Source organism: Dama dama, chromosome 24 (assembly GCF_033118175.1).
Source record: "Dama dama isolate Ldn47 chromosome 24, ASM3311817v1, whole genome shotgun sequence".
In the NCBI taxonomy this organism is placed as follows: Eukaryota; Metazoa; Chordata; class Mammalia; order Artiodactyla; family Cervidae; genus Dama; species Dama dama.
In genome coordinates, this window is record NC_083704.1 from 47333471 (window position 1) to 47358148 (window position 24678).

The following is a 24678-nucleotide window of genomic DNA, read 5'->3' on the forward strand; positions in this document are numbered from 1 at the left end:
TACCAACTGAGCTAGGACAGCCCTAGCTCGCATAGAGCCCTGCAAGCAGGCAGGTGGAGACACCGAGCCAGGCTTTCTCCACATCGGACAAAGTGTCTGCCAGTGTGACAGGCTGACTGAAGACACGAGTCTCAGGCTAATGATGAAAATGACTGGCCCATGTCCATTCCATCAACCATGAGAAAACAGACCTCCAACTCTGAAATTATGTACCAGCCACAATAGCCTCCAGCCCCTTCCTCGTCTCCCAGCCTCATCCCCAGGGAGCCAGCCCTGGTGCTCACATAGACCTCCAGGGCCTCCTTCTCTCCCCCCCTAGTTCCCCGAGCCCTTCTCTGGCCTGACTCTCCAAGCAGCGGTGCTGGCAGTCCCCCCCCTCCCGGAGTCTAGGATCTTCTCCCACCCCAACTCTTCCAGCTCCAGCTCTGCCTACACAGCCTGCACCCTCTGGCAGCAGCCAGCCCAGCCTTTAGGTCTCACACACCCCTCACTTCTTCTCCTGCCCCTGGCAGATGTCTTCCTCACTGACTTCCCTGAAAGGCTCTGAGAAGGCATGGTCTGTGAACACCCTCAATCTCCTCTCTCCCCTCCACTTCAGATGACTCTGCCTCTTCACCTACTCCACTTGCTCCTGACACCAGGAAAGGATGCATGGGTTTTCTCCAAGGCTGAGACTGACAGCTGGGCTCTTGATCCTAACCCCGTGGCCTTCTAGCACCCTCTCACCTTGTCTCCCTCAACAATCACTCTCTCTTGTGCATCTTCAGTTTCTCTGTCTCTACTGGGTCCTTATCCTGACTGGAAGTACGTGCAACTATCCCTCAACCTAAAGAAACAAAAAACCATCCCCTTCCTTTGGCCTCCAGGGCTGAGGCAAAGCTGCCCCTATGAGGATGAAACCTTCCCTTCTCCATGTGGAACTCCACTTCACAGACTCAAAAGGCAGAAGAACTGCAAGGTCCCAGGGGGTCACTTGATCTGATGTCCAGAGATGGGGACATGAAGGCCCAAAGCCAGCCAGGCAGGGCAGGGACAGTGCTCTCTATGCCTTCCTCGCCCTTCTGGAATGTTGCCTTTTGCAATCCCCACACACTGGGGAGACCATTCCTTAATGGAGGAGGGCGCGCCCTTCTGCCACCTGGGGACCAAGCGGAGGGCAGGGTTGAGGGCCATTTCAGTTAGTGTAGCCTCTCCTGATACGCAGGAGGCCTTGCACTGCATTATTGGGTGGGGTTTCTTTCCAGGGCTGATGCTCATCTTTGACAGATCGAGTCCTGCCATTGGTGAAGAGGCTCGTGGCCCATTAAGCTCTGGGGTCGCTTTTAGTACATGAATCCTGTGAGACTTTCAATGCTATGGCAACTCTTCCCTGGGAACAAAATTCTTTTCTTTTCTGCATTTGTCACCACACTGCCTAGTAGAACCCAGGGACTCTTTTTTTTTTTTTACTTTTTATTTTATATTGGGGTATAGCCAAATTAACAATGTTATAAAAGTTTCAGGTGGACAGCAAAGGGACTCAGCCATACATACATGGTTCTCCCCCAATCTCCCCTCCCATCCAGGCTGCCGCAAAGCATCGAGCACAGTTCCCTGTGCTATATACAGTGAGAAGAACCCAAGAACCTCGACTCCTGGCCCTAATCTTTGGGACCCAGTCCCCACTATAACCTATAATCAGTTACCTGAATTATTGGAGTTGCTGTATTTTGCTGAATGCTCTTCACTATTTTCAACAGCAGATCGTTTTGACTTCTTTAAAAAAAAAAAAAAAAAAGAAAGGGGGTAGGAAGCAAAGAATGAACATACCAGAATACAAACATTTTCTAGGCATAGAGTTATAAACTAGCTACACACAAGGTCATACTGAGCCTCATAACAGTGAAGAAGCCACAAGCCAAAAGTAAAGGGAGAAGTAAAAACCAAGAATGCTGAGTTTACAATCTCAAGCCAACCCTTCCCCACAATTATAGTAAGGCCATCATCAGCCCAGCAAGCCAGGGAATTCTGTGGTCCATGTCTCTGCTGACACTATTATATGGTTTTTGTTGAGAAGCAGCTAACCAGCCATCTGTAAAGTTTTAGCTTTCAGAAAGATACAGCACGGAGATCTGTTAAGAACTAGACGCACATCACTGACCTAGAACTTTCTTCACATGGAGTCAAGCATTCACAAGAAAGAATTCACAGAGACACCGGGCTTACCTTTCGAGCTAAAATCTTCCTCTTTTTCCTTTCTTCTTCAGATCCATGGTGAGACTGAGCTCTCGTCAGTCTTCGATGCTGGTGGATCTTTAAGAGAACACAGTTCACCACAAATGTAAGCATATCCTACGCTAATGAAAATTTCTACCATGTTTTGCCAAATCAAATTATCTGGATGAAAATGCTTTCCGTGCTCAGCCTCTGCCTCCACACTGGGTCTGGGTGTCGGGAAGAAGAGTATGCCAGCAGGTGAAGACCATTCCCTATCTACCCCCATGTCCTTACCTGCCTTTTCCTCTCTTAGAGAAAATGAGTGTGGCCCCCAGAACCATCAGAGTATGAAACATGCATGACCCCCCAACCACCCAGTCTGCCCTGATCATAAAGAGTGACCATCCTTTGTGAACACATTTCTTTCTGCCACAGGCTGAGCTCCCTGCAGGTAGGACTGTTTAGTATTCAGTTGTCTCATAGCACTGAACATGGAGCCTGGTCCAGAGCAAGTATGCAAGACATGTTTATGGAATGAACGATCAGTTAAAAGTAAATCACTGCGATCACCACAGCAGAGGATGGGGATGCTAAAACACCAAAAGGCAAAGAGGAACTATTAGTAGTTTACCTGTTTCTGTTCTTCAATCAGTCTCTTTTCTATACATTCTTTGGCAATTCTCAATGCCTCTTTTAACTTTGTGGGGATCTGAAAAAAAGAGAAAGTACATAATCTACAGAGGAAACTGGCCAGAGGTTCTCTCGAGTCGTGGTTTGAACAAAGAAATGGTTGCTCATCAAAGAGGATTCCTGGAAGGAAATCACTTACAAGCTGTCCACTTCACTTCTATCCTGCCCACTTTTGCTATTCCCAACCTACTCACCTCATGAGCATTTTTCAACAAGAAGTATATTACTAAATGAACACATAAACATGATGGATATTTCAAGTATGTCAGTTCTCAAGGGACCCCAAATTACCACAACGATCTTGAAGAAGAAAGTTGGAACCTAAGGCCTCACACTCCCTGATTTCAAAAATCTATTGCAAAGCTACAGAAAAGAGTGTGATACTGGCATAAAGACAAATAGACCTAAGGAACAAAGAGACAGCCTAGAAGATGATGCTGTTAAAGTGCTACACTCAATATGCAAGCAAATTTGGAAAGCTCAGCATTGGCTACAGGACTGGAAAAGGTCAGTTTTCATTGCAATCCCAAAGGAGGGCAATGCCCAAGAACGTTCAAAGTACTGCACAACTGTGCTCATTTCAAGTGCCAGTAAGGTTATTCTCAAAATCCTTCAAGCTGGGCGTTAGTAGTACCTGAACCGAGAACTTCCAGAAAAGGCAAAGGAACCAGAGATCAAATTGCCAACATTTGTTGGATTATAGAAAAAGCAAGGGAATGACAGAAAAACATCTGCTTCTGCTTCATTGACTACACTAAAGCCTTTGACTGTGTGGATCACAACAAAAGTTGGAAAATTCTTAAAGAGATGAGAATACCAGTTCATCTTACCTGAATCCTGAGAAACCTATATGGGGGTCAAGAAGCAAGAGTTACAACCAGGCACAAAACAATGGACTGGTTCAAAATTGGGAAAGGAGTACAACAAAGCTATATAGTGTCACCCTGCTTATTTTAACTTACATGCAGAGTACATCATGTGAAATGCCAGGCTGGATTAATCACAAGCTGGAATCAAGATTGCCAGAAGAAATATCAACAATCTCAGATGTGTAGATAATACCACTCTAATGGCAAAAATGAAGAGGAACTAAAGAGCCTCTAGATGAGAGTGAAAAAGGAGAATGAAAAAGCTGGCTTAAAATTCAGCATTCAAAAAACTAAGATCATGGCATCCCATCCCATCACTTTATGGCAAACAGAAGAGGAAAAAGTTGAAGAAGTGACAGATTTTTTTTCTTGGGCTCCAAAATCACTGTGGATGGTGACTGCAGCCAGGAAATTAAAAGACACCTGCTCCTTGGAAGGAAAGCTATGACAAACCTAGACAGTGTATTAAAAAGCAGAGACATCACTTTGCCAACAAAGGTCTATATATAGTCAAAGCCGTGGTTTTTCCAGTAGTCATGTACAGATATGAGAGTTGGACCATAAAGACGGCTGAGTGCCGGAGAACTGATGCTTTCAAATTGCAGTGCTGAAGACGCTGAGAGCCGTTTGGACTGCAAGATCAAACCAGTCAATCCTAAAAAAAAATCAAACCTGAATATTCAATGGAAGGACTGATGGTGAAGCTGAAGCTCCCAATACTTTGGCCACCTGATGCAAAGAGGTGACTTACTGGAAAAGACCCTGAAGCTGGGAAAGATTGAGGTCAGGAGGAAAAGGGGGCAACAGAGGATAAGATGGTTGGTTGGCACCACCAACTCAATGGACATGAATTTGAGCAAACTACAGGAGATAGTGAAGGACAGAGGAATCTGGCATGTCGCAGTCCATGGGGTTGCAGAGTCGGACATGACTTAGTTACTGAACAAGAACAACAAATTCTAAAAATTTAACTTTAAAAAAGCTTTGAGTAGGTAATATGCAGTGATATGGTTCAAAACTCAGTAGGCATAAAAAGGGTATATCCACAGAAAAAACCATCCCACCTAGTTCCCCTCCATGGAGACAACCAACACCACCAGTCTCTTGTGTATATTTCCAGAAAGAAAACAGACACACAAGAGATTAACATGGTTTTTAAGATCACAGTATCTTTACCACAGACACTCTGGCTTGCGGGAAGAACAAGGGCTAATGATAACCCCCGGGCTGGACTACTAGACTTGAGGAGAGTATATTTACAAGGCTGAATGCATTTCCTGAAGAGCTTCAGTAAAAAAGACATGAATTCCAAAGGTCTTCTTTCACGCCAACTTCAGATCCAAAGAAGCTATTCTTTCTGCTGTGTGCTGTTCTTAGTTGCTCAGTAGTGTCTGACTATTTGTGATCCCATAGACTTTAGCCCACCAGGCTCCTCTGTCCATGGGGATTCTTCAGACAAGAATACTAGAGTGGGTAGCCATGCCCTGTTCCAGGGGATCTTCCCACGTAGGGATCAAATCCAGGTCTCCTGTACTGTAGGCAGAATCTTTACCATCTGAGCCACCAGGGAAGCCCCCTCTAACTGGCAAAATAGGACAGAAGAAAGCCTCTCCCTTGCCTATAAAATCTTCAGACACCACCCTGTTTGGTGTTTTCTTTCTTTTTTCCCAGTAAATTTAATTTCATTCTAAGATTATGGGTTTGTGGGGACTGTAGAAAGGAGAAAGAGAATTACCCTTCATTCTACCACCCAATGAAGGGTAATTCTCTTTCCTGATGAAAGTGAAAAAGGGGAGTGAAAAAGTTGGCTTAAAGCTCAACATTCAGAAAACGAAGATCATGGCATCCGGTCCCATCACTTCATGGCAAATAGATAGGGAAACAGTGATTGACTTTATTTTTCTGGGCTCCAAAATCACTGCAGATGGTGATTGCAGCCATGAAATTAGAAGACGCTTACTCCTTGGAAGGAAAGTTATGACCAACCCAGACAGCATAAAGCAGAGACATTACTTTGCCAACAAAGGTCTGTCTAGTCAAGGCTATGGTTTTTCCAGTGGTCATGTATGGATGTGAGAGTTGGACTATAGAGAGAGCTGAGCGCAGAAGAATTGATACTTTTGAACTGTGGTGCTGGAGAAGACTCTTGAGAGTCCCTTGAACTGCAAGGAGATCCAACCAGTCAATCCTCAAGGAGATCAGTCCTGGGTGTTCATTGGAAGGACTGATGTTGAAGCTGAAACTCCAATACTTTGGCTACCTGATGCGAAGAGCTGACGCATTTGAAAAGACTCTGATGCTGGGAAAGATTGAGGGCAGGAGGAGAAGGGGACAACAGAGGATGAGATGGTTGGATGACATCACCAACTCAATGGACATGGGTTTGGGTGGACTCTGGGAGCTGATGATGGACAGGGAGGCCTGGCATGCTGCGGTTCATGGAGTTGCAAAGAGTTGGACACAACTGAGCATCTGAACTGAACTGAACTACCACCCAAAGGTCTTCCTTTGGTTCAGTGGTAAAGAATCTGCCTGCAATCCAGGAGATGCAAGAGACACAGCCTCAATCCCTGGGTCAGGAAGATCCTCTGGAGAAGGAAGTAGCAGCCCACTCCAGTATTCCTGCGTTGGAAATCCCACGGACAGAGGGGTCTAGAGAGCTCCAGTCCAAATGGTTGCAAAGAGTCAGACATGACTGAGCACACTCGCAACACACTCCTCTCCACAACAACGCTAAAAGTGAGCGCTGCGGGGGGCCCGGCCTGTACTAGGTGTCCTGGGTCATCTCAGGAGTCCACTGGCAGCAGTCAGGTTTTACTCCCCAACGCTACATGAGCAAACACAGACCCACAGGACAGGTTTTTGCCCCTCCATCAGCGGCTTTCAAATGGGGGTGATCTTGCCCTCCTCCCCTCTCTAGCTAGGGGACAGCTGGCAACATCTGGAGCCAGTTTTGATAGCCACACAATGTGGGGGTGGAAAGGAAGCACCACTCCCCTCCAGTGGGGTCACAGGCCAGGGTGCCGCTCAACATCCCGCAGTGCACAGCGCAGCCCCAGCAGTAAAGAACGACCTGGTCCAAAGAGTCAAGTGTCGTGGAACCTTTGGGAGGTGATTAGAGGCTATCACCAAAGCAAAGTAAGGCATCAACTTGGTTTTGGGGAGCTCTAAAGCTCCTGCTGTTTCCACAACACTGCATAGCATGGCTACTTCCCAGGATACTTGCTTCCAGTCCTTATTCTAGACAGAAGTATTTTTTCACACTATTTTTTTTTTTTTTTTGGCCATACCACACAGCATGTGGGATCTTAATTTCCCAGCCAGGGATCGAACCTGTGCCCCTGCATTGGAAGTGCAGACCCTTAACCAATGGACCGCCAGAAAAGCCCCTACATACTGCATTTGATATTCTGCTTTCTTCCCTCAGCCCAAATAATAATCACTTTCCATGCTACTAGAATGTCTTTGTAAATTTCACTTTCATTAGATAAAACACACTCAATCCATGTACTGTAAATTATTAAACTACTTCAAGATTGTAAAACATTTAGATTATTTTCAATTTTTCTTTATGTAAAACAAAGAATGTTGCTGGCCACTCCTGTTCCTCAAGGATTAAGCTGCAACTCACTGCAACTGCTCACCCCTGGGGCTTGGGGGTGTAAGAACTCAGGGTGGAGAAAAACAGGAAAGCAGACCCTAGAGAGTTAAGATGCACACCTAAGGAAAATTTTCAGTGACCCCAGATTCCTGCATCATTCATACAAAAAGCGATCAAAATCATTAACTGGAGATGTCTATCTTTTGTGATTAGCAGCAATCTTTTTATGCTTGACAAGTGGTTTTTCCAGCAAAAAGTTCATTTATATCCTGGCTGCTCCCCTGCCTCTTCACAGTCGTTCCTTAGAGCTGTGAGAGAGGCTGTCCAGCTATTGTTCTCACCTAGGTCCCCCAAAATCAATAAAAGCATGTGTTTTCCCACTCCACATCTATTATAAATACCGTATCTTCTCTTTATTGAATAAAAAACTAACTTTCCAAGAAAACATTCATGACACAAACCAAGGAATGGTATAATTTGTTTTACCTTAAACTGTGGCTTTTCGGAAGTTGTGAGCAGAACATCATTGAATAATCTGTAAAGAAAAGAAACAGAAATATCTTTCTTAATTAAGGTGTACTTTCAGAACAGAACCAGAGCAGAATGAGACATTTTTAGCCCATTAAGTCCCTCCCAACCCCCACATCGTCCCCCAGCCCCGGTCCAACCTACCACCTCAGGTTTATCAATAAACTCAAAGGAGTTTCCAGGCCACCCACAGTGACCTCCAAGAACCCCAACTCCCCATTATTTCCGAGCTCAGCAGGAGGACTGGGTCAGCTTTGTAGGGGAAGTGACTTCCCCACGGAGGGCCAACAGTCATCTCATGTAAATTAATTCGCATTTTGAAAAGAAATTTGTAAGTTACTTATTATGGTTATGAAAAGTCAAAGTGTTAGTCACTCAGACTTGTCCCAACTCTGTGGCTTTATGGACTATAGTCCACCAGGCTCCTCTGTCCATGGGATTTCCCAGGCAAAAATACTGGAATGGGTTGCCATTTCCTTCCACGCCCAAGGCCCCAGGACGGCAGGCAGACTCTATCCCTGAGCCACCACAGAAGCCCATTATTTATATTATACTGCAATTAATATATGCAGCAGATATTTCTAAACAGAATGATTTTCCTTTTTTTTTGTCCCAGAGGAGGATAAAATTTATTCTAAAGCTCAATATAATAAAAATGTGCGAGTAAGTAAAAAGGAATTGCTTTGATTGGAATCCAACAAGAGAAAACAATCTTCTTTTAAGGAAAAGCAGTGCTTCTCATGCTCTCTCAAGAAGAAATAGCAGCTTTTGGAGAATATCAATTCTCTCCTTGAAAGTATGCTATTAAAAAGAATAGTGTGAGGAATTCTGAACTGTTCTGACTAGTTGTTTGGGCCCTGCCCAAATGGTTCTGCATAAGTCTTTCCTTGAACTGTCCCCCCTTTTGAAAAAGGGTAACTACATCTCAAGTAGAAGAGACAGGGTTAATGTTTCCCCACAGAGCTCCCTGGGCGGCCTAGAGATGGAGACAAAACTCTCCCCTTCAAGGCCAAGGGGTTGACTTACTTCCCAGACAACATGTTTTTAACTAAGCAGAATTCACACCTCGCCAAATGCTATCCCAGGCTGAAGCCCACAGGGTAGAAAGACTTAAGTGAAGGAAAAAAAAAAAAAATTGGATTTGCTTTAGAACTGGAAGGCTGGGAGGAAAATGCAAGCACTTCGGAGCAGGGGGTGCAAATACAAACCCAAGTAAACTGACATGGATAGAGGCTGTTTCCTAACTACAAAGGCATGTGTTCTGTAAGTGAATGGTGAAAATGACTAGAATGATTTTCCCACGTTTGCACTGTTATTGATTGTGCCTGGTTCGCAGAGGGATGCTCCAGCGTCAGTGAAACATTGAAAAGTCACATTCACGGGGCAGGGGCTTGGCTGCTCTGTACAGCACATCCTCCCCAGGCCTCAGACTGGGACAGACCCCCTGGGACACAGGAATCTGAAGTTACACTGCCTCCCCTGAACTCGGGTTGTATGTACTTCAAGTTGTCCTTCCTCATTTCCCCATGTAATTGTTTCCCAAATACATCTGCTCACAGAGCATTGGGTACATCTCAGAGCACAAAATAGAAGCTGTGTAAATAGCATTTAGTAAGCACTTCTTAAGTAACTGGGTCTGTACTAGGAATCGTCTCAATAAATCCTCCCACCAGCCCTCTGAGGTGGAGACTATTATTATCCCCCATTATAGAGGAGGAAACTCAGCTTCCAGAGGTTAGGAAACCTGCCCAAGGTCATCTGGACAAAGCGCTAAAGCTGTGCCCACACCCAGGTCTGTCTAAAGTCAGACACAAGCCTCTGAACTATCCTGCTGCCTTTCCGTGAAGGAACAGAACATGCACCTTAAAAAAAGACCCCAAAGCACTATCTGAGCCGCCTCAATTGACCATTCATCTCTAAGCCCCAGCACAGAGCCTGGTACATGTCAGACATCAGATATACGCTAGCCGGTGAGGAGATGAATAAACACGTGCAAGGGAGGCCGAAGCCAGGCAGCCCTCCTCCTGGAGGCCAGACCCTGCCTGACCAGTGACTATGACGCAGCCACCGCTGGGGGCCACGTGATGAATGGAAACAGGGCTGCCCCCCTGCAGTACTTCCCAAGCAGGCGGCTGTCATGTGTCCATGTACACAATGCCAACGTGGACAGGGAGAGACATACACGAGGACACACGTGAAGACGACACGGGTGTGAAAAGAGAGCAGTCAGACTACGGTGCATGGGGTCACGAGGAAAGGTCAGGATGTCACGTGGCAAGTGACCACTGGCAAGCAGGCCACAGAGACTCTATGGGGACCGCAGATGAGTTTCTACTGGGACCGGACACTTGGGCCAGTGGTCCGGGGCTCGACATGGTTAGGAAGGTTACAGCCAAGGCGTGGGATTGACTTACGGCATCTGCAAGAGCCGGGAGACGGTGGGCATGCCATTTTTACAGGCTTCACAAGACAGCGTGGACTCCAACACGGCCACTTGAAATGAACAGATACACGTTTTAGTTCCACAGAACATGCTGGCAAACCCACTTGGTGATGAAAAGTTTGACACCACTTCTCAACAACTGTCTGCGGGCTCATCAGGACAGTGTCAAAACTCTTCACGCACAGACAGATGGCATACGTGGTGGCAGGGGGTGGAGGGGGAAGGGGGGTTGCTGGAAATGCTGACAACTCCCGATGACTCAAAAAAAAAAAAAAAAAAGGTTCAGGAACCACATGCTGACAGAAAGCTAAATATATTGCACAGATAATTGGAGGAAGGACTCAAGATATCATTCATAAATGTGTTTGCTCTCTTAAAAGAGAAGTAAACACCACACATGAGTAAAATTCTCAACTTGAAAGACATGTCTCTGCTTGCCTGCTTTTAGTCAAAACCAACATACGAAGTGCCAACTGTTGGTATCTCACCACCCAACACCTTGGACGGTGTAAACAAAAGCAGCCAGATTTTTTTTTTCATTCATAATTTGACCACTCAGAAATAACTATTATTAACATTATGCTTTTTACCCACACAAATACACACATTTAATTCTTCACATATCCAAATGAATTCTTACTTTATGTTAAGAGATACATCCAAGGAAACTGAGGCAAACTTCTAAACTTAATATAGTACTTGGTTATACCAGAAAAAAAAAATGATCACAAATGAAAAAGACATTTCACATGGAGCAAGTTTTCACAATTATCGTTTATTACATACAGTCATCCCTCAGTCTCCTTAGGACACTGGTTCAGGAACCTCTCCTTCCCTAAAGATACCCAAATCTGCAGATGCTCAAGTCTCTTATACAAATTGGTATTTAATATTTGCATACAAACTATGTACATCCTCCCACATACTTTATTTACAAAAGCAGCCAGATTTTTTTTTTTTTTTACTTGCAGGTCACTGTTCCGTTTCAGCTGTTCAAACTCAACCCAAAGTAGTCTCCAGGCCTGTTCTCTGGAACCATCGCACAACACAAAACAGACGCTGGTGGAGGTTGACCCGAATGCGTGGAAAGTGCGACATTCTAACAGCTGCCCTGCCCTCGCCACCCCTGCCCCAGGGGGGTGTAAGCTGGCTGTCGAGGGGAGGAAAGGGTCCCTGGGTGACTCTGCATCAGCCCTGACATCCCTCCTTCCTACGGGAGCCCCTCAGTGGTGCTGGGAGAACTTCCTGGATCCAGGGTTTCCTGCCCACCTTTCCTAGCTCTGGGCCTGGCGGGCTGTCCTCTGTCGGGTGTCCGGCCTGTGGCTGTCCTCACAGGTCCCCCCCCAGCCTTGGGATACCTCCCGACTCTGCCTGAGTCCACAAGACTGCATGCAAGTTGTCTGCTCCTAGCTTCTGCTTCTACCTCTCACTAGGTCTGGCCATACTTCTCTTCATATCCTCTTGCTTCCAAAACTCTGATGCATGTTACAGAAGGGCTCTGAGATTTCAGACAGCCTGACAAACAGATGAGCGATCTGAATTTTCAGTGAAATACATTTAAGGAAGTTACTCCCGTAACTTCTACTTGCTGGTAAGACTTCCTGGCTATGGCGCACGGTAACTTCCTCTGGTCCTTCCCTAAACTCTGGAAAAGGGGGTGAGAAGCTCCGAGCATGACCAGGGCCCAGAAGACCCTTACAAACCCCATACTGACCCACAGCCATGGACGGTGCAGGAGGGAAGGAGTCTACAGGCACTGAGTCGGGCGGTCGTCCGTAAGTCATTTCATATAGTAAGTGGCCAAAGCAGTGGACGTCCACACTCTCCAAAGTCTGCAGAAGAAAAGACGGCAGAGGGCTTTGGCTTTGTGAATCCCTAACCCTGGGCTTCCACTAAGAAACGTGGCCCAGGGGCAACCCCATCCACAACTGGTAGTGGCCACTCGAGGCCTTTTGTAAAAGCTCACAAAGCATCATTTTGACCAAAAGTCTTGGTCCTACCCTTCACAGTGGTGCAGTCAGAGGTTCTACCCTTCCTTGGCCCTGCTCAACCAGCCTCAGATCCAGCAGTGCCGTGGGAGAGACAGGGCCAACAGGCCTGCCTGCCCCAGCCATACCCACCCCTGCTTAGCACACATTTCTTACAGGGACAGATCATGCATCCTGCCACGGGGATAACTTACACCTAAAAATAAGCCTGCTGTTTCATCACTTTCACCAACTTACATTGATCTTCCTGAACTGTGAGAAATATGATCGGTAGAAGGAAGGAAGGCCCAACAAGGAATTCTCCAGGTCCAGCAGCCGGCAGGTATCCCCATCCAGCATCACGTTGGAAGCGTGAAGATGCCCATAAGGGAATCCCTTGTCATGTAGAAACTTTAGGACCTATGGAAAAGAATATAGTGGTTATACTCCCCTCCAACTCATTCGATACGAGACAGGTTAAACTTTGCTTTTTCAGTCAATGTATTTTGAAACAAGATCAAACCAGTCACCGGGGAGATTCCTAAAGAAAGAGTACATGTCTGTGTATTTCTTTGGAACAGAGACAGACGCCAGCTGTGGACACGCCAAGCAAAGCTCCTCATTTCCAAAGAACAGAGAAGCAGCCTGCACCTGCTCGGGTTAACAGCTCTGATGCCAAAAGCCTCTACGGTGAGCACTTTCTCTACCCAAGCACCACAACCCAGCTCTCTTCAGGGCAAAGATCCTCCCGCACAGATGAATAAAGCTATCCTGCCAGGGCTTCTGCCAATTATTCAGGAAGAGGGGTTGAGCTGAAAACATCTCTAGTCCTGTCTCACCTCAGAATATATTTGGCTGTTTATTAATAGAAACACATGACAGTCTCCCACAAAAAGAAGCAAACTTTTCAGTTGCCATTTCATAAACAGTGGTTCAGCCAGTGACACAGACTGGATACAGCCCTGCAAAGACCTGGTGAACCACAGCAGTGCCCTGCTGAAGCAGGTGCCCGAGATGATCCGTTGAGAACCGGAAGAAAAGTATTACAGCTTTTCTGTCTGTCTTTTGTTTTTCATTTATTTATTTTTAAATTTTTTGGCCATGCCGTGTGGCATGTGGGATCTTAGTTACTGGGCCAGGGATCGAACCCGCCACCCCTTGAGTTGGAAGTAGAGTCTTAACCACCGAACCATCACAGAAGTCCCCTGTCTGTTTTGTTTTTACTCTCATTCTTTCTTAACTTATACTGGACAAAATACATTAATAATAGAATATATATAATATATATGTATATAAATTAAACATATATAACATGGGAGTGTTTATGCTTAAATTGTTTTCACTGGTAGGTTTGCATAATCCAAGAAGTTTGGTGAATGCTGCTCTAGAGAGTGATGTGGGAAAGGCTTTTTCACGTTAGTTTCACTTCTATAAGGGAGCCATATGGTTATGTATGGGATATAACAAAAGCAAGAATCTTGGCACAAAGATAAATCAACCAGAAATAACACAAAACTTGGTATTCACACAATAAAGTTCTTAAAAATCACATACTAGTTTAGGAATTTCCAATAGCTAAGCTTTTGGAAGTGTGTTGGTCTAGATTACTGCTTTAGTCTCAAATATTTGCTTTTGGGGACAAAATATGACAGTGCCACCAGTTTGTATGTGACCAGATAATTTCAACTATTTTAGATATTGCCTGAAAATGTTCCCAAAAGAATACTGTGATGCTGGGTGAAATTCCAATGCAACTTAAACAAAAGTCAGATACTTCTTACCTCTAATACTTGCCGCCCATATGTTTTTATTTGCTGGAGTTCAAGGCCTTGAACCTTCTTAGGGTTGCAGTACTTCTTCAGGAATGGGTCTTTCGGTTTTGCCTTTGGAAAGAAACAAAGAGCACATAAGAAGGCAGTAGAGGGGTTGAACTCTACATGCACATGGCCTCCTTGAACACACAGGACACATTAAGAGGCTGGGGGCATCAGATGAGTCCAGTTGGCAGGACATGGGCTGTTAAATACAGAAGCCTGCACAGTTAATAGAAAGAGGCTGACCAGGGTTCCAGCCTTTTTCTAGTCCAGTGAAGATGTTCCTGGTCTTCACTTTAGCAGACCCCAAAGTCTTGTATACTGTTAGAATTCTTCAGTATTGCTTTAAAAAAAAAAAAAAAAAACCCACATAGTGTTAATTATGGGTTTCCCAGGTGGAACTAGTGGTAAAGAACCCACCTGCCACTGCAGGAGACATAAGAAACATGGATTCAATCCCTGGGTTGGGAAGATCCCCTGGAGGAAGGCATGGCAACCCACTCCAGTATCCCTGCCTAGAGAATCCCATGGACAAAAGAGCCTGGTGGGCTACAGTCCACAAGGTAGCATAGAAACAGACACAGCTGAAGTGACTTAGCAAGCATGCAGTGTTAATGATATTTATTATGTTGTGTTTTACACCTCTAGTATTTACCCATCTTACCCGTTTAACTGTCTTCATCTAATTTCCCTTAAATATCCTCTCCTACCTCTGTTAACCACAAATCTGATCTCTTTTTCTACGAGTGTGTTTGTAAAGCTTCTCAGTATTCCTTTAACAAAAAATTTAAACGTTAAAACTGACCTAAGAGCAGCCTACAATCTAATGGATATAATCATGAAATGTTCAACCTTTCCTCGTGTGGGTAAAGGAATGCTCTTTAGCCAAATTGGGTAGTTTCTATTGCTAAAATAAACATAAATTCCAAATAAAATTAAAATTAAATCCTCGGGGCCTAGCGTCTAGAAGCTTAGGGATCAAGTATCAGTAACAGGTTCTTAAGGGACTTGAGAGATTTTGATGACCAGGAACTTGCACCTCCAGTACCTTGTAGATCAGGTCCTTCAAGGTTCCTTTTTCATTAAACATTCTAATTAGCAATGCTGAGGATTCGTTAGCTGTGGCAAAGGTAACACGATAGATGTAAGGGTGCTGCCAAAACAAAAAAAAAGATATTCACATTTAATCTGCATCAGCATCTAGGTTCCTTTTAGATCTAGAATCAAGTGCCAGTTTGATAGTTTAACTGCACATAAATGCAGAACATTCCCTGAACACATGGTATTTTCAAGTCATCAGATGATCAATTACTAACTCATTTTTTAGACGGGAGAAGGAAGGCAAACTACAGTGATTAAGCGAAGTGGCTAGAAGCTAAGCTCTCCAAGGGAAGGTATCTGCTTTAATGTGGTCTCATAGTTCAAGCGACAGTGTGGTGCAAGAGAGGGAAGCTCTGAGTTTTGGGAAAGGTGGTTTTAATATACTGCCTCTGTAAATTGGTAAAAAAAAAAAAAAAAAAAACAAACCAGCCAAATTCGAGAGCAGCCAAGTGGAAACCAGGACAAATGTGTCTCCCCTCACATTGCTGCCTAACACTCCACACTGCTGTCTAGTGATAAGCCAGGGAGCATGACAGCCAGAAAACAAGCAATGGCAGCATCTTTCGGCATCTCGGCCCTTTTCCAGGGCAGTGAGCGTGCGTCTTCCTGTCCCTCTGCTGGAGTGTGCAATGTGATGAGTGACACTGCCCTCCTGAGGGGTGGACATGGATGTCAACAAAGCAGGGTGGGGAGTAAGACAAATTATTTAATGACTGAAAGAAAAGTCCTCATGTGACCTGGCACTGTGGATACATGGACCAACTGACTTCAAGTATTATTACAATGGCCATGAGCTCAAAGGAGTACCAGGAAGACTCAAACCCTTGGGAGCTGGATTGTGTGAGGACTTGATGGGCAGGGGGATGGAAGAGGGTGCCCAAGGAAATACAGAAAATTGATCATGAAGTTCCTCCTGATCATCACAACAAAGCGATTGCTGTGGATATTTTCATGGCTTTACTGAAATACAATTCACATCCCAATATAATTCAACCTGTTTAAAGTATACAACTCAATGGTTTTCAATATATTCAGAGCTGTGTGACTATCACACAGTCTAATTTTAGAACATTTTCATCACCTCAAAAAGAAACCCAATGAATAAACTAAAAATCCTTGGAATCCATACTGACATAAACAGATAAAGAAGAGAGAACACGAAGCTCTTCCTTAGAGTAGAATGCCAATCAGCAAATATAAGAGAAATGATGGCGTTACAACATCTCTATGAATGCTACAACTAGTGGATTTGATAAAGACTATACTACTTATATAGTCTCAAAAAAAAAAAAAAACCTCCCTAGAGTTGCTTATTAATTAGTTCTAGTTATCTTATAAAAATAACTAAGGATGGGTACAAATGTTCAGCTAAAATTGTTCACCATGGCATTTTTTTAAAAAATAAGAGCAAAAAACTAGAAGTGATCCACATGTCTAGTGGATTAGCTGAGTGAACTGAGGTATAGCCAATGATAATTTTATGCAGTCAGGAGAAGGCAATGGCACCCCACTCCAGTACTCTTGCCTGGAAAATCCCATGGGCAGAGGAGCCTGGTGGGCTGCAGTCCATGGGTCTCGAAGAGTCAGACATGACTGAGCGACTTCACTTTCACTTTTCACTTTCATGCATTGGAGAAGGATATGGCAACCCACTCCAGTGTTCTTGCCTGGAGAATCCCAGGGACGGGGGAGCCTGGTGGGCTGCCGTCTATGGGGTCGCACAGAGTCGGACACGACTGAAGTGACTTAGCAGCAGCAGCAGCAATAATGATGTATTATACTGTATTTACTAACAACAAAAGATGTTCATGGGTATACCACTAACAACAACAAAAATCAAGCTTTAGAACAGTATCTATATGATTTTTTTCAAAAATAATCATGTAAGAGAGTTCCTTGGTGGGCCTAGTGGTTAGGATTCTGGGCTTTCATTACTGTGGCCTTGATTCAATTCCCGTTCGGGGAACTAAGAGCCCACAAGACACAAGGCATAGCCAAAAAAAAAAAAAACCATAAAATTCTAGAGAAGTAACAACTGGACATGACACTTTGGCCCATACTTCAGGTTACTTGGAACTATGGGCAAATTTTATTTTATTTTTGCCTATTGGTGCTTTCTGACTTTCTGCAATTAATATGCACCACTAGCCTTGCACTATCTTCTTTTTTAAAAAAGCATATCCAATAAATGAAAAAAAAAAAAAGCATATCCAAGAAAAAAAAAATTAGGATTGAGCACTCACAGCCTGTGTGACACAACCTATCAGACTCAAAGACCACAATATTTTTCTCCGCCAGGTATCACACCTCATTAAACGCTTGGTCTTGCTAGCTTGACAAGACATTCTCTTCAAAAAACGAATATCAACACTAACTCAATTTTCTCTGGCCAGGTTAGTCTTTTCCTTAAGAATATCTGCATATATTTTGAAAGACATTCATGAGGTTCTTACCACTGAAAGCCTTGGATTAGAATTCCAGTTAATCTAAATCTGCATCAGTTCTGCTTCCTCAGGCTGGAAACAGGTCTCTCAACTCATTGATAATAAACATCCTCACCAAGAACAAGAGGCTCAGAGAAGTGGGTGCTTTCCTACTCTGATATTTGCTTAAAACACAAAAACAATATTTTGGGCTTCCCTGACAATACAGTGGTTAAGACTCTGTGTTTCCACGGCAAGGGGTGCGGGTTAGATCCCTGGTAGGGATCCTGCATACCACGTGGTGTGGCCAAATGAATACTAAAAATTAAATAAATTACCACATTTCATGGGTGATCTGGAAGTCATGAATGTCATTTAAATGGCCAATGGTCTGTGGGAGTAGCCATGAGCACTTCCAGTCTGAAGAGAAATCCACTCTACCTCTCCATTCTCAAGCCTGGAGAGTGTTTCCAGCTCTCCTGTCCATGGTCACCCAACCACAAGATTCACATTGTGAATCTGTCATCGGCATCAAGAATAACAGAAGGACTCATACTCACCAAACAGGAAGGCAGAAGTTTGATTAGACACTGAAAATCTTTATCTGACAGATACTTGTCAGGACCAAGGTCAGCCTGCAAACATGGGAGGAAATATCAGGGTGCTGTTTTGGTCATCAGAAGAAAAATTCCTTACAAGCCTTTCCTTTTTTAAAAAAATCTGTCCAAATACATGACTATAAACCAAAGACGAAAACCATAGTAATTTGTGTTGCCTCATGGCCTTTCTGGAGTATATAAACATACAAATACTAGCACCCAACTGTAATGTTACCTAATTCTATTAACCAAATGTATCACTAGAGCTCCCAAAGGGATAGATGAAACAAAAATAATGCCCAAGCATTTTTTTTAAAACAAACTGCCAAAGTGTCAGTCCTAAAGAGGTCCAAGAAAACTATTTAAAAAAGTTAGTGTTTCTTTCCAAATGCTTACTAGCTGTTGAAATGTAGTCACACTGATATTACCACATGCATAAACAAAGTGACTTAAAATGACTCTTTGATGTATGACTCTTTGATGTATGACTTTACATCTCTCGGCAGCACAGTACAATTTTGTAGTTCTCTTGTCAGTTCTCTTGCTTTCATAAACCCACCTGAAGTCTCTGAAATTAGTCTAAAGCAAAACAAAACAAAATTAGCTTACCCAGCTTAACACTAGCCGTTCCTTTGGCTGATTTTTAATCTTCATCAAGAAATATTTCTTCCTTATCCTCCAACCTGTCATAAAAGGAGATGTGTTTATAGCTACATGATCTAACACCAACAGATTCTGTTTTACTGACCAAATAATTAATAAAAATTAAGTTCAGAAATATTATTCATAGCTATGTAGGAAACTGTAAGCAACCACTTGGTAATACTGAAATGGTAAAAGCTGAACTAAAATAAATAAAAAAATAAAAGAAATGACTCATGGAAAAAGGAAAACAGCACTTCAGTTTAGATTTAATGGAAAAGATAAGAGAGGAATGAATGATGGTTCTGTAACTTAGTTACCACCATCCAAATCCCCAGATACGTCTGTAACCAAGATTCATTTACTAATAAAAGTTAAGGACTGAATCCTCAAATAGTATGGAAACAGACAAAAAAAGATATCACCTGCATTTCTTATGCATTTCACCTGCATAAAAGCTTTTTTGGGATACTTATAAGAAAGCATGACAAAGAACCCAGTTCTGTGATCCTTCTTTTAACACAATGGGCACACCAGTTTCTCACCTATGTCTTTCAATGGTTCTACCACCTCCCACTTTGGCTCTGACCGGAAGAACATGGAAACATGTTGTAAGGCAATCTCTGCAAAGATATTTTGCAAATGTATTAGACAAACATATCAGGATAGTGCCATACGCTTAAGATGTTATTCTTGCAAGTGAAACTCCTATGGTCTATGACCTTCTTTATTATTATTTTTAATTAATTCTTCATTATAATTTGGCTACACTGGGTATTAGTTGCAGCATGCAGGATTTAGTTCCCTGTCCAGGGATCGAACCCGGGCCCCCTGCATTGGGAACATGGACCCTTAAACACTGGACCACCAGGGAAGTCCCTATGACCTTCTTTAAAAATTTAATTATAAAAAAATGAACACAGAGTAAATAAAACATGGGACTCTAGATTGGATCCTGGAACAAAATAACAACATTAATGAAACATTTAATGAAATCTGAATACAGCTATAATTAATAGTAAAGTGTGAATGCTAACTTCTTAGTTTTGATATAAATGTATCATGCTTGTATAAGATGTTAACATTAGGGGAAATTGGGTGAGGGCGTATATGGAAATTCTATACTACCACTGCCATTTTTTTTTCTGTAAATCTAAAATTATTCTACAATCAAAAGTTTATTAAAGAAAGTAATTAGTACCAGAATAATTAAACTGGAAGATCTAAAATATGCAAACTAGTTGTCTTAAGCAAGAATTCAATATATGAACCAGACAACAACTGGAGCACAAAGCTCAAAATGTGTCCTAAGGTCACCCTGGAATAGCATTAAACATTGCTTGAAGTGGTATTTATCCCATCTTCATTCCTCATGAAATTACAGCTTTCACCAACAAAGAAGCGATTAGCCTTAAATATATATATTGGAAATACAAGCCAGTGTTTTAGAAAAACATCCATGCACAGCAACAACATAGTTCTGTTGTGGGAAACCACTGTACATCTGCTTACTAGAAAAAAAAATATCCATCCTTCTCTTTGTGTTTATCATGAGAACGTTTCCCCCTTCTACGAAGACAATGAAAAGAGGAAATTCTTTAAAGTTCACTGTATGAAAAAATCATCAGAATAACTGTGCTTTTACATTTCCTGAAAAAAGCAACATCTGTAATTTGCTGTTTTCCCCCTCAATGTAGTGAGTGAATGAAAGCCACATCGGATCCCTGAAAGCAAACAGCAATCCTGCAAATCCACTGTGGAACTGCACTTCTGCCAAGCATCAGTCACATCCCAGGCACCAGGGATTCAGCAGAAACACTTTCCATGTGTTGAAATGACCTAGTCTGGAACCACTATGCCTAGAGCTTGGCAGACAATATTATTTTGATATATTGTAGAGTACATTATCAATTAAGAGATTTGGGGAAGAAAACAATCTTATTGACTCAATATGCAAAGTGTCAGTGCTGTCTGCACCTAAAAGAACATGAGATGACAGATACAGAACAGACTCCGTTGACATTTGCTTTAACTACTCCAACGTGACAACCATTTGGGGAGGTTGGGTGTGGCGGCAGCAGACGAATTTTCATAACCAACACTGGAAGCTCTGAAATTTTTCTGTAAGTAATACCGATATAAAAGGCTTTCAGCATTTCCAAAATAACTTGAACGTAAGCTACTTCAAAAGATATTCTTTTACATGAAAATCATGACAACATTGAGAAGGACTATGAAAAATAATTTTCTAAATACGATACACTGTCATTCTCAGAGACTTTAAGGGACAGTTGGTTCAGAACTAACAGTGACTCATAATCCCCTACAATCTCATTATTCCACCAAGTTTACTATATGCTACTGGGCATTGCACATTGTTTTTGGAATGGGGGAAGTAGCTGTGAGCAAATGGAAGATGTTAAGATTTGTTACTGACAAATTAAGAATTAGAAATTAGCTTTTTTTTTTTCTTCTTTTTTATCTTTGGGATCAGGAAACTATAAACAGGACATTTTCTTTCCTCTGAACTATCATTTATTTTCAAGTAAGCCATACAACCACCATACTCCCAGTATTAATCCCTTCCCTCCCCAGATGCAGGTAACATATTTCAATCCTAAACATCTTCTGCTTAGAAGGCTTTGTTGGCGCCCCATGTCCTCACCAATCAGGACCAAGCTTCTAAACCTCAGTGTTCAACCTAGCTCTGGCTCCACATCACCCTTCTGTCTTTAGCCCCCCTCCCCCCATCCCCACCGCCCAAGAATGTGTGAGCCTCACACTCTTGTCACCGAGAGTGCACATGCCACGGCCCCTGAAGACTGGCCTACCCTAATCCTCAGCATTCTCTATTCCCGCCCATCCAACCTTTGAGGCTCAACGCAAACTTGCTGCTCCCCTAGCCAGGGCTTCCTCCCTTCTTCCCTCCTCTGTACACTCCAGTGCTCCACACGGCCCTCTCCTATGGCATTCTGTCCTACTAGTCTTCCACGAGACTGTGATCGTTGGCTTTAGAAAGAAATATCTTAAACATGGCAGAGCCCACAGCCATAGAGAAATATTTACTTCTTTCTCTCCTGGAGTACTGGCGCTTGACTCTTGGCCTAGCTAACTTCTACTCACCTCAGGTCTCCACGTGGGTGTCACCTCTTCTGGGAAGCCTTCCTCCACCTTCAGAGCTGGGTCATCTCCACCTGGACCCCCACCCTCAAGGTGCTATCACGTCTTTAACCTGGCACAGTCTTTACCCGTCAATCTCCCTACAGAAGTGCCCTGGGGTAGGAGCTGGGTTAGGAGACTATTCCCTGCTTGGTGCTGCAGTCATAGTACCTGTCACATAGCAGGTGCTCAACAAATATCTGATGAAGTAAGAACTAACTAAGGGTTCAATGGGCTTCCTAAATAGCTCAGTAGTAAACAGTCTGCCTGCCAACAAGGGGATGTGGGTTCGATCTTGGGTTGAGAAGATTCCCCTGGAAAAGGAAATGGCAACCCACTCCAGTACTCTTACCTGGGAAATCCCATAGACAGAGAAGCCTGGCAGGCTACAGTCCATGGGGTTGCAAAGAGTCGGCCATGACTGAGCGACTACACCAGAGTAGCAAGGGTTGAATGCATGCACAATGGGTGTAGACACTCGCTCATGAGCACATGAAATCCATGAAAAGGAAAGCATCTGTCCTCCATTTCATCAGCACTGACTGACCCATGGGGGAAACTACATGCTCTCTAGACGCTGACAAACAAGCCCCAGACAGGAAACGCAGAGTGATACCTTCAAGTCCCCCTGATGCTCCCCACAGAGCTCAGACTTCTCAGCTCAGAAAGCACCAGCTGCCCCCACTGTGTGCAGCCTTTGAACCCCTAGATCTCAGCCCCATGAAGTGACTGCAGGAAATACAAAACCGCTCCTCTAGTTCCACAACTGGGCTCCAGATTCCCCCCACTACTGTAGCTGGTATGTTACAGCAAACTGCAGCCTTTCTGAAGCACCCTGCCCTTGTTCTGAATATAATCTCACCTTCCCTCCCACTCTCCCCTCCTGTCCAAACCCTCTCTCCCTCTTCCACTCCATCCTGGAGCCCAACCTGACCTGTTCACAGGACTCTTGGGATTTTAGAGCTAGAAGAGAACATTGGATGCTATCTGGTCCATTCTCCCCACCTCCACCTCTTACGTTATCAGTCAGGACCCTGAGGACCATAGAGTGGAGAGGCTGCTGCTAATGAGAAAGCTGGGGCCAGGATGCAGGCCTCTTGATTTCCGGTCCAAGTGACTTCTGCATAGACATTAAAAAGCTTATTTACGGAGTGGTTTAAGATGGGAAGATGGTTACAGTGCAGTGATTGCTATGCCTTGCTAACAAGATGAATGAGGTTATGTGTGTGTATGTGTACATGTTTCTCAACATAAACCCTGCATGACTGGCCAGGAGACAACTGATTTCCCTGTACAATAGCTGGCCCTCAATTAGACTTTTTAATTCAAATGAACAACCCCAAACCAACCCTCAACAAAGCACCAAGGACCCATATTTCCTTTCAGTGAATTTGGTAGTACAAAGAGATTGGATTACCAGACCATCTTATCTGCCTCCTCAGAAACCTGTATGCAGGTCAAAAAGCAACAGTCAGAACCGGACATGGAACAACAGACTGGTTCAAAATTGGGAAAGGAGTACATCAAGGCTGTAGATTGTCACCCTGTTTATTGAACTTCTATGCAGAGTACATCATGTAGAATGCCAGGCTGGATGAATCACAGATGGAATCAAGATTGCCGGGAGAAATATCAGCCTCAGATATGCAGATGATTCCACCCTAACGGCAGAAGAGGAGCTGAAAAGCCTCTTGATAAAGGTGAAAGACGAGAATGAAAAAGCTGGCTGAAAACTCAACATTCAAAAAACAAAGATCATGACATCCAGACTCAACACTTCATGACAAATACATGGGGAAAACACAGAAACAGTGACAGATTTTATTTTCTTGGGCTCCAAAATCACTGCAGATGGTGACTGCAGCCATGAAGTTAAAAGATGATTGCACCTTGGAAGGAAAGCTATGACAAACCCAATCAGCATATTAAAAAGCACAGATACCACTTTGCCCACAAAGGTTCATACAGTCAAAGCTATGGTTTTTCCAATAGTCACATACAGATATGAGAGTTGGACCATAAAGAAGGCTGAGAGCCAAAGAACTGATGCTTTTGAAATGTAGTGCTAGAAAAGACTCTTGAGGCTGCCTTGGACAGCAAGGAGATCAATCCAGTCAATCCTAAATTAAATCAACCCTGAATATTCATCAGGACTGATGCTGAAGCTTGAGCTCCAATACTTCGGCCACCTGATGTGAACAGCTGACTCACTGGAAAAGACCCTGATGCTGGGAAAGATTGAGGGCAGGAGGAGAAGGGGACGACAGAGGATGAGATGGTTGGATGACATCATGGATTCAACAGACATGAGTCTGAGCAAACTCCAGGAGATAGTAAAGGACAGGGAAGCCTGGTGTACCGCAGTTCATGGGATCACAAAGAGTTGGACACATCTGAGTGAGTGAACAACGACAAAAACAAAAGGAAAGGAATAAAAGGATCAGAATCCCATGCTGGGGTCCCAGAGAGGAGAGCAGGGAGCTGCTCATGTCCTGAGGGCTGCTGGGCACCCATCCCCTGGGAAATGGGTGGCATCAACAGTTCCCCTCTGACAAAACACCTGCAGGCTCAGTCAGAGCAATAGGCAGGAAACGTGGCCTTGGTGGTTTCAGCCACACCTGAACACAGAACTCAGATCCTGCTGAA

At 43.7% G+C, this 24678-nt stretch overlaps 1 protein-coding gene across 12 annotated transcripts in view; it reads right to left on the reverse strand.

Annotated features, from left to right (window-relative positions):
* The window catches only part of PXK (PX domain containing serine/threonine kinase like), an 80013-nt gene that overhangs the window by 15323 nt on the left and 40012 nt on the right, over window positions 1-24678 (reverse strand). For all 12 annotated transcript variants that reach the window (XM_061128234.1, XM_061128233.1, XM_061128243.1 and 9 more), the window contains exons 5-16: window positions 19419-19496; window positions 18841-18914; window positions 18193-18267; window positions 15157-15261; window positions 14076-14177; window positions 12553-12714; window positions 12042-12159; window positions 10299-10377; window positions 7843-7891; window positions 2828-2905; window positions 2206-2292; window positions 1686-1755 (exon numbers count right to left, since the gene is read on the reverse strand). In XM_061128234.1, coding sequence (XP_060984217.1) covers window positions 1686-1755; window positions 2206-2292; window positions 2828-2905; window positions 7843-7891; window positions 10299-10377; window positions 12042-12159; window positions 12553-12714; window positions 14076-14177; window positions 15157-15261; window positions 18193-18267; window positions 18841-18914; window positions 19419-19496 — 1077 coding nt within the window. The remainder of the gene's footprint in view (window positions 1-1685; window positions 1756-2205; window positions 2293-2827; window positions 2906-7842; window positions 7892-10298; window positions 10378-12041; window positions 12160-12552; window positions 12715-14075; window positions 14178-15156; window positions 15262-18192; window positions 18268-18840; window positions 18915-19418; window positions 19497-24678) is intronic.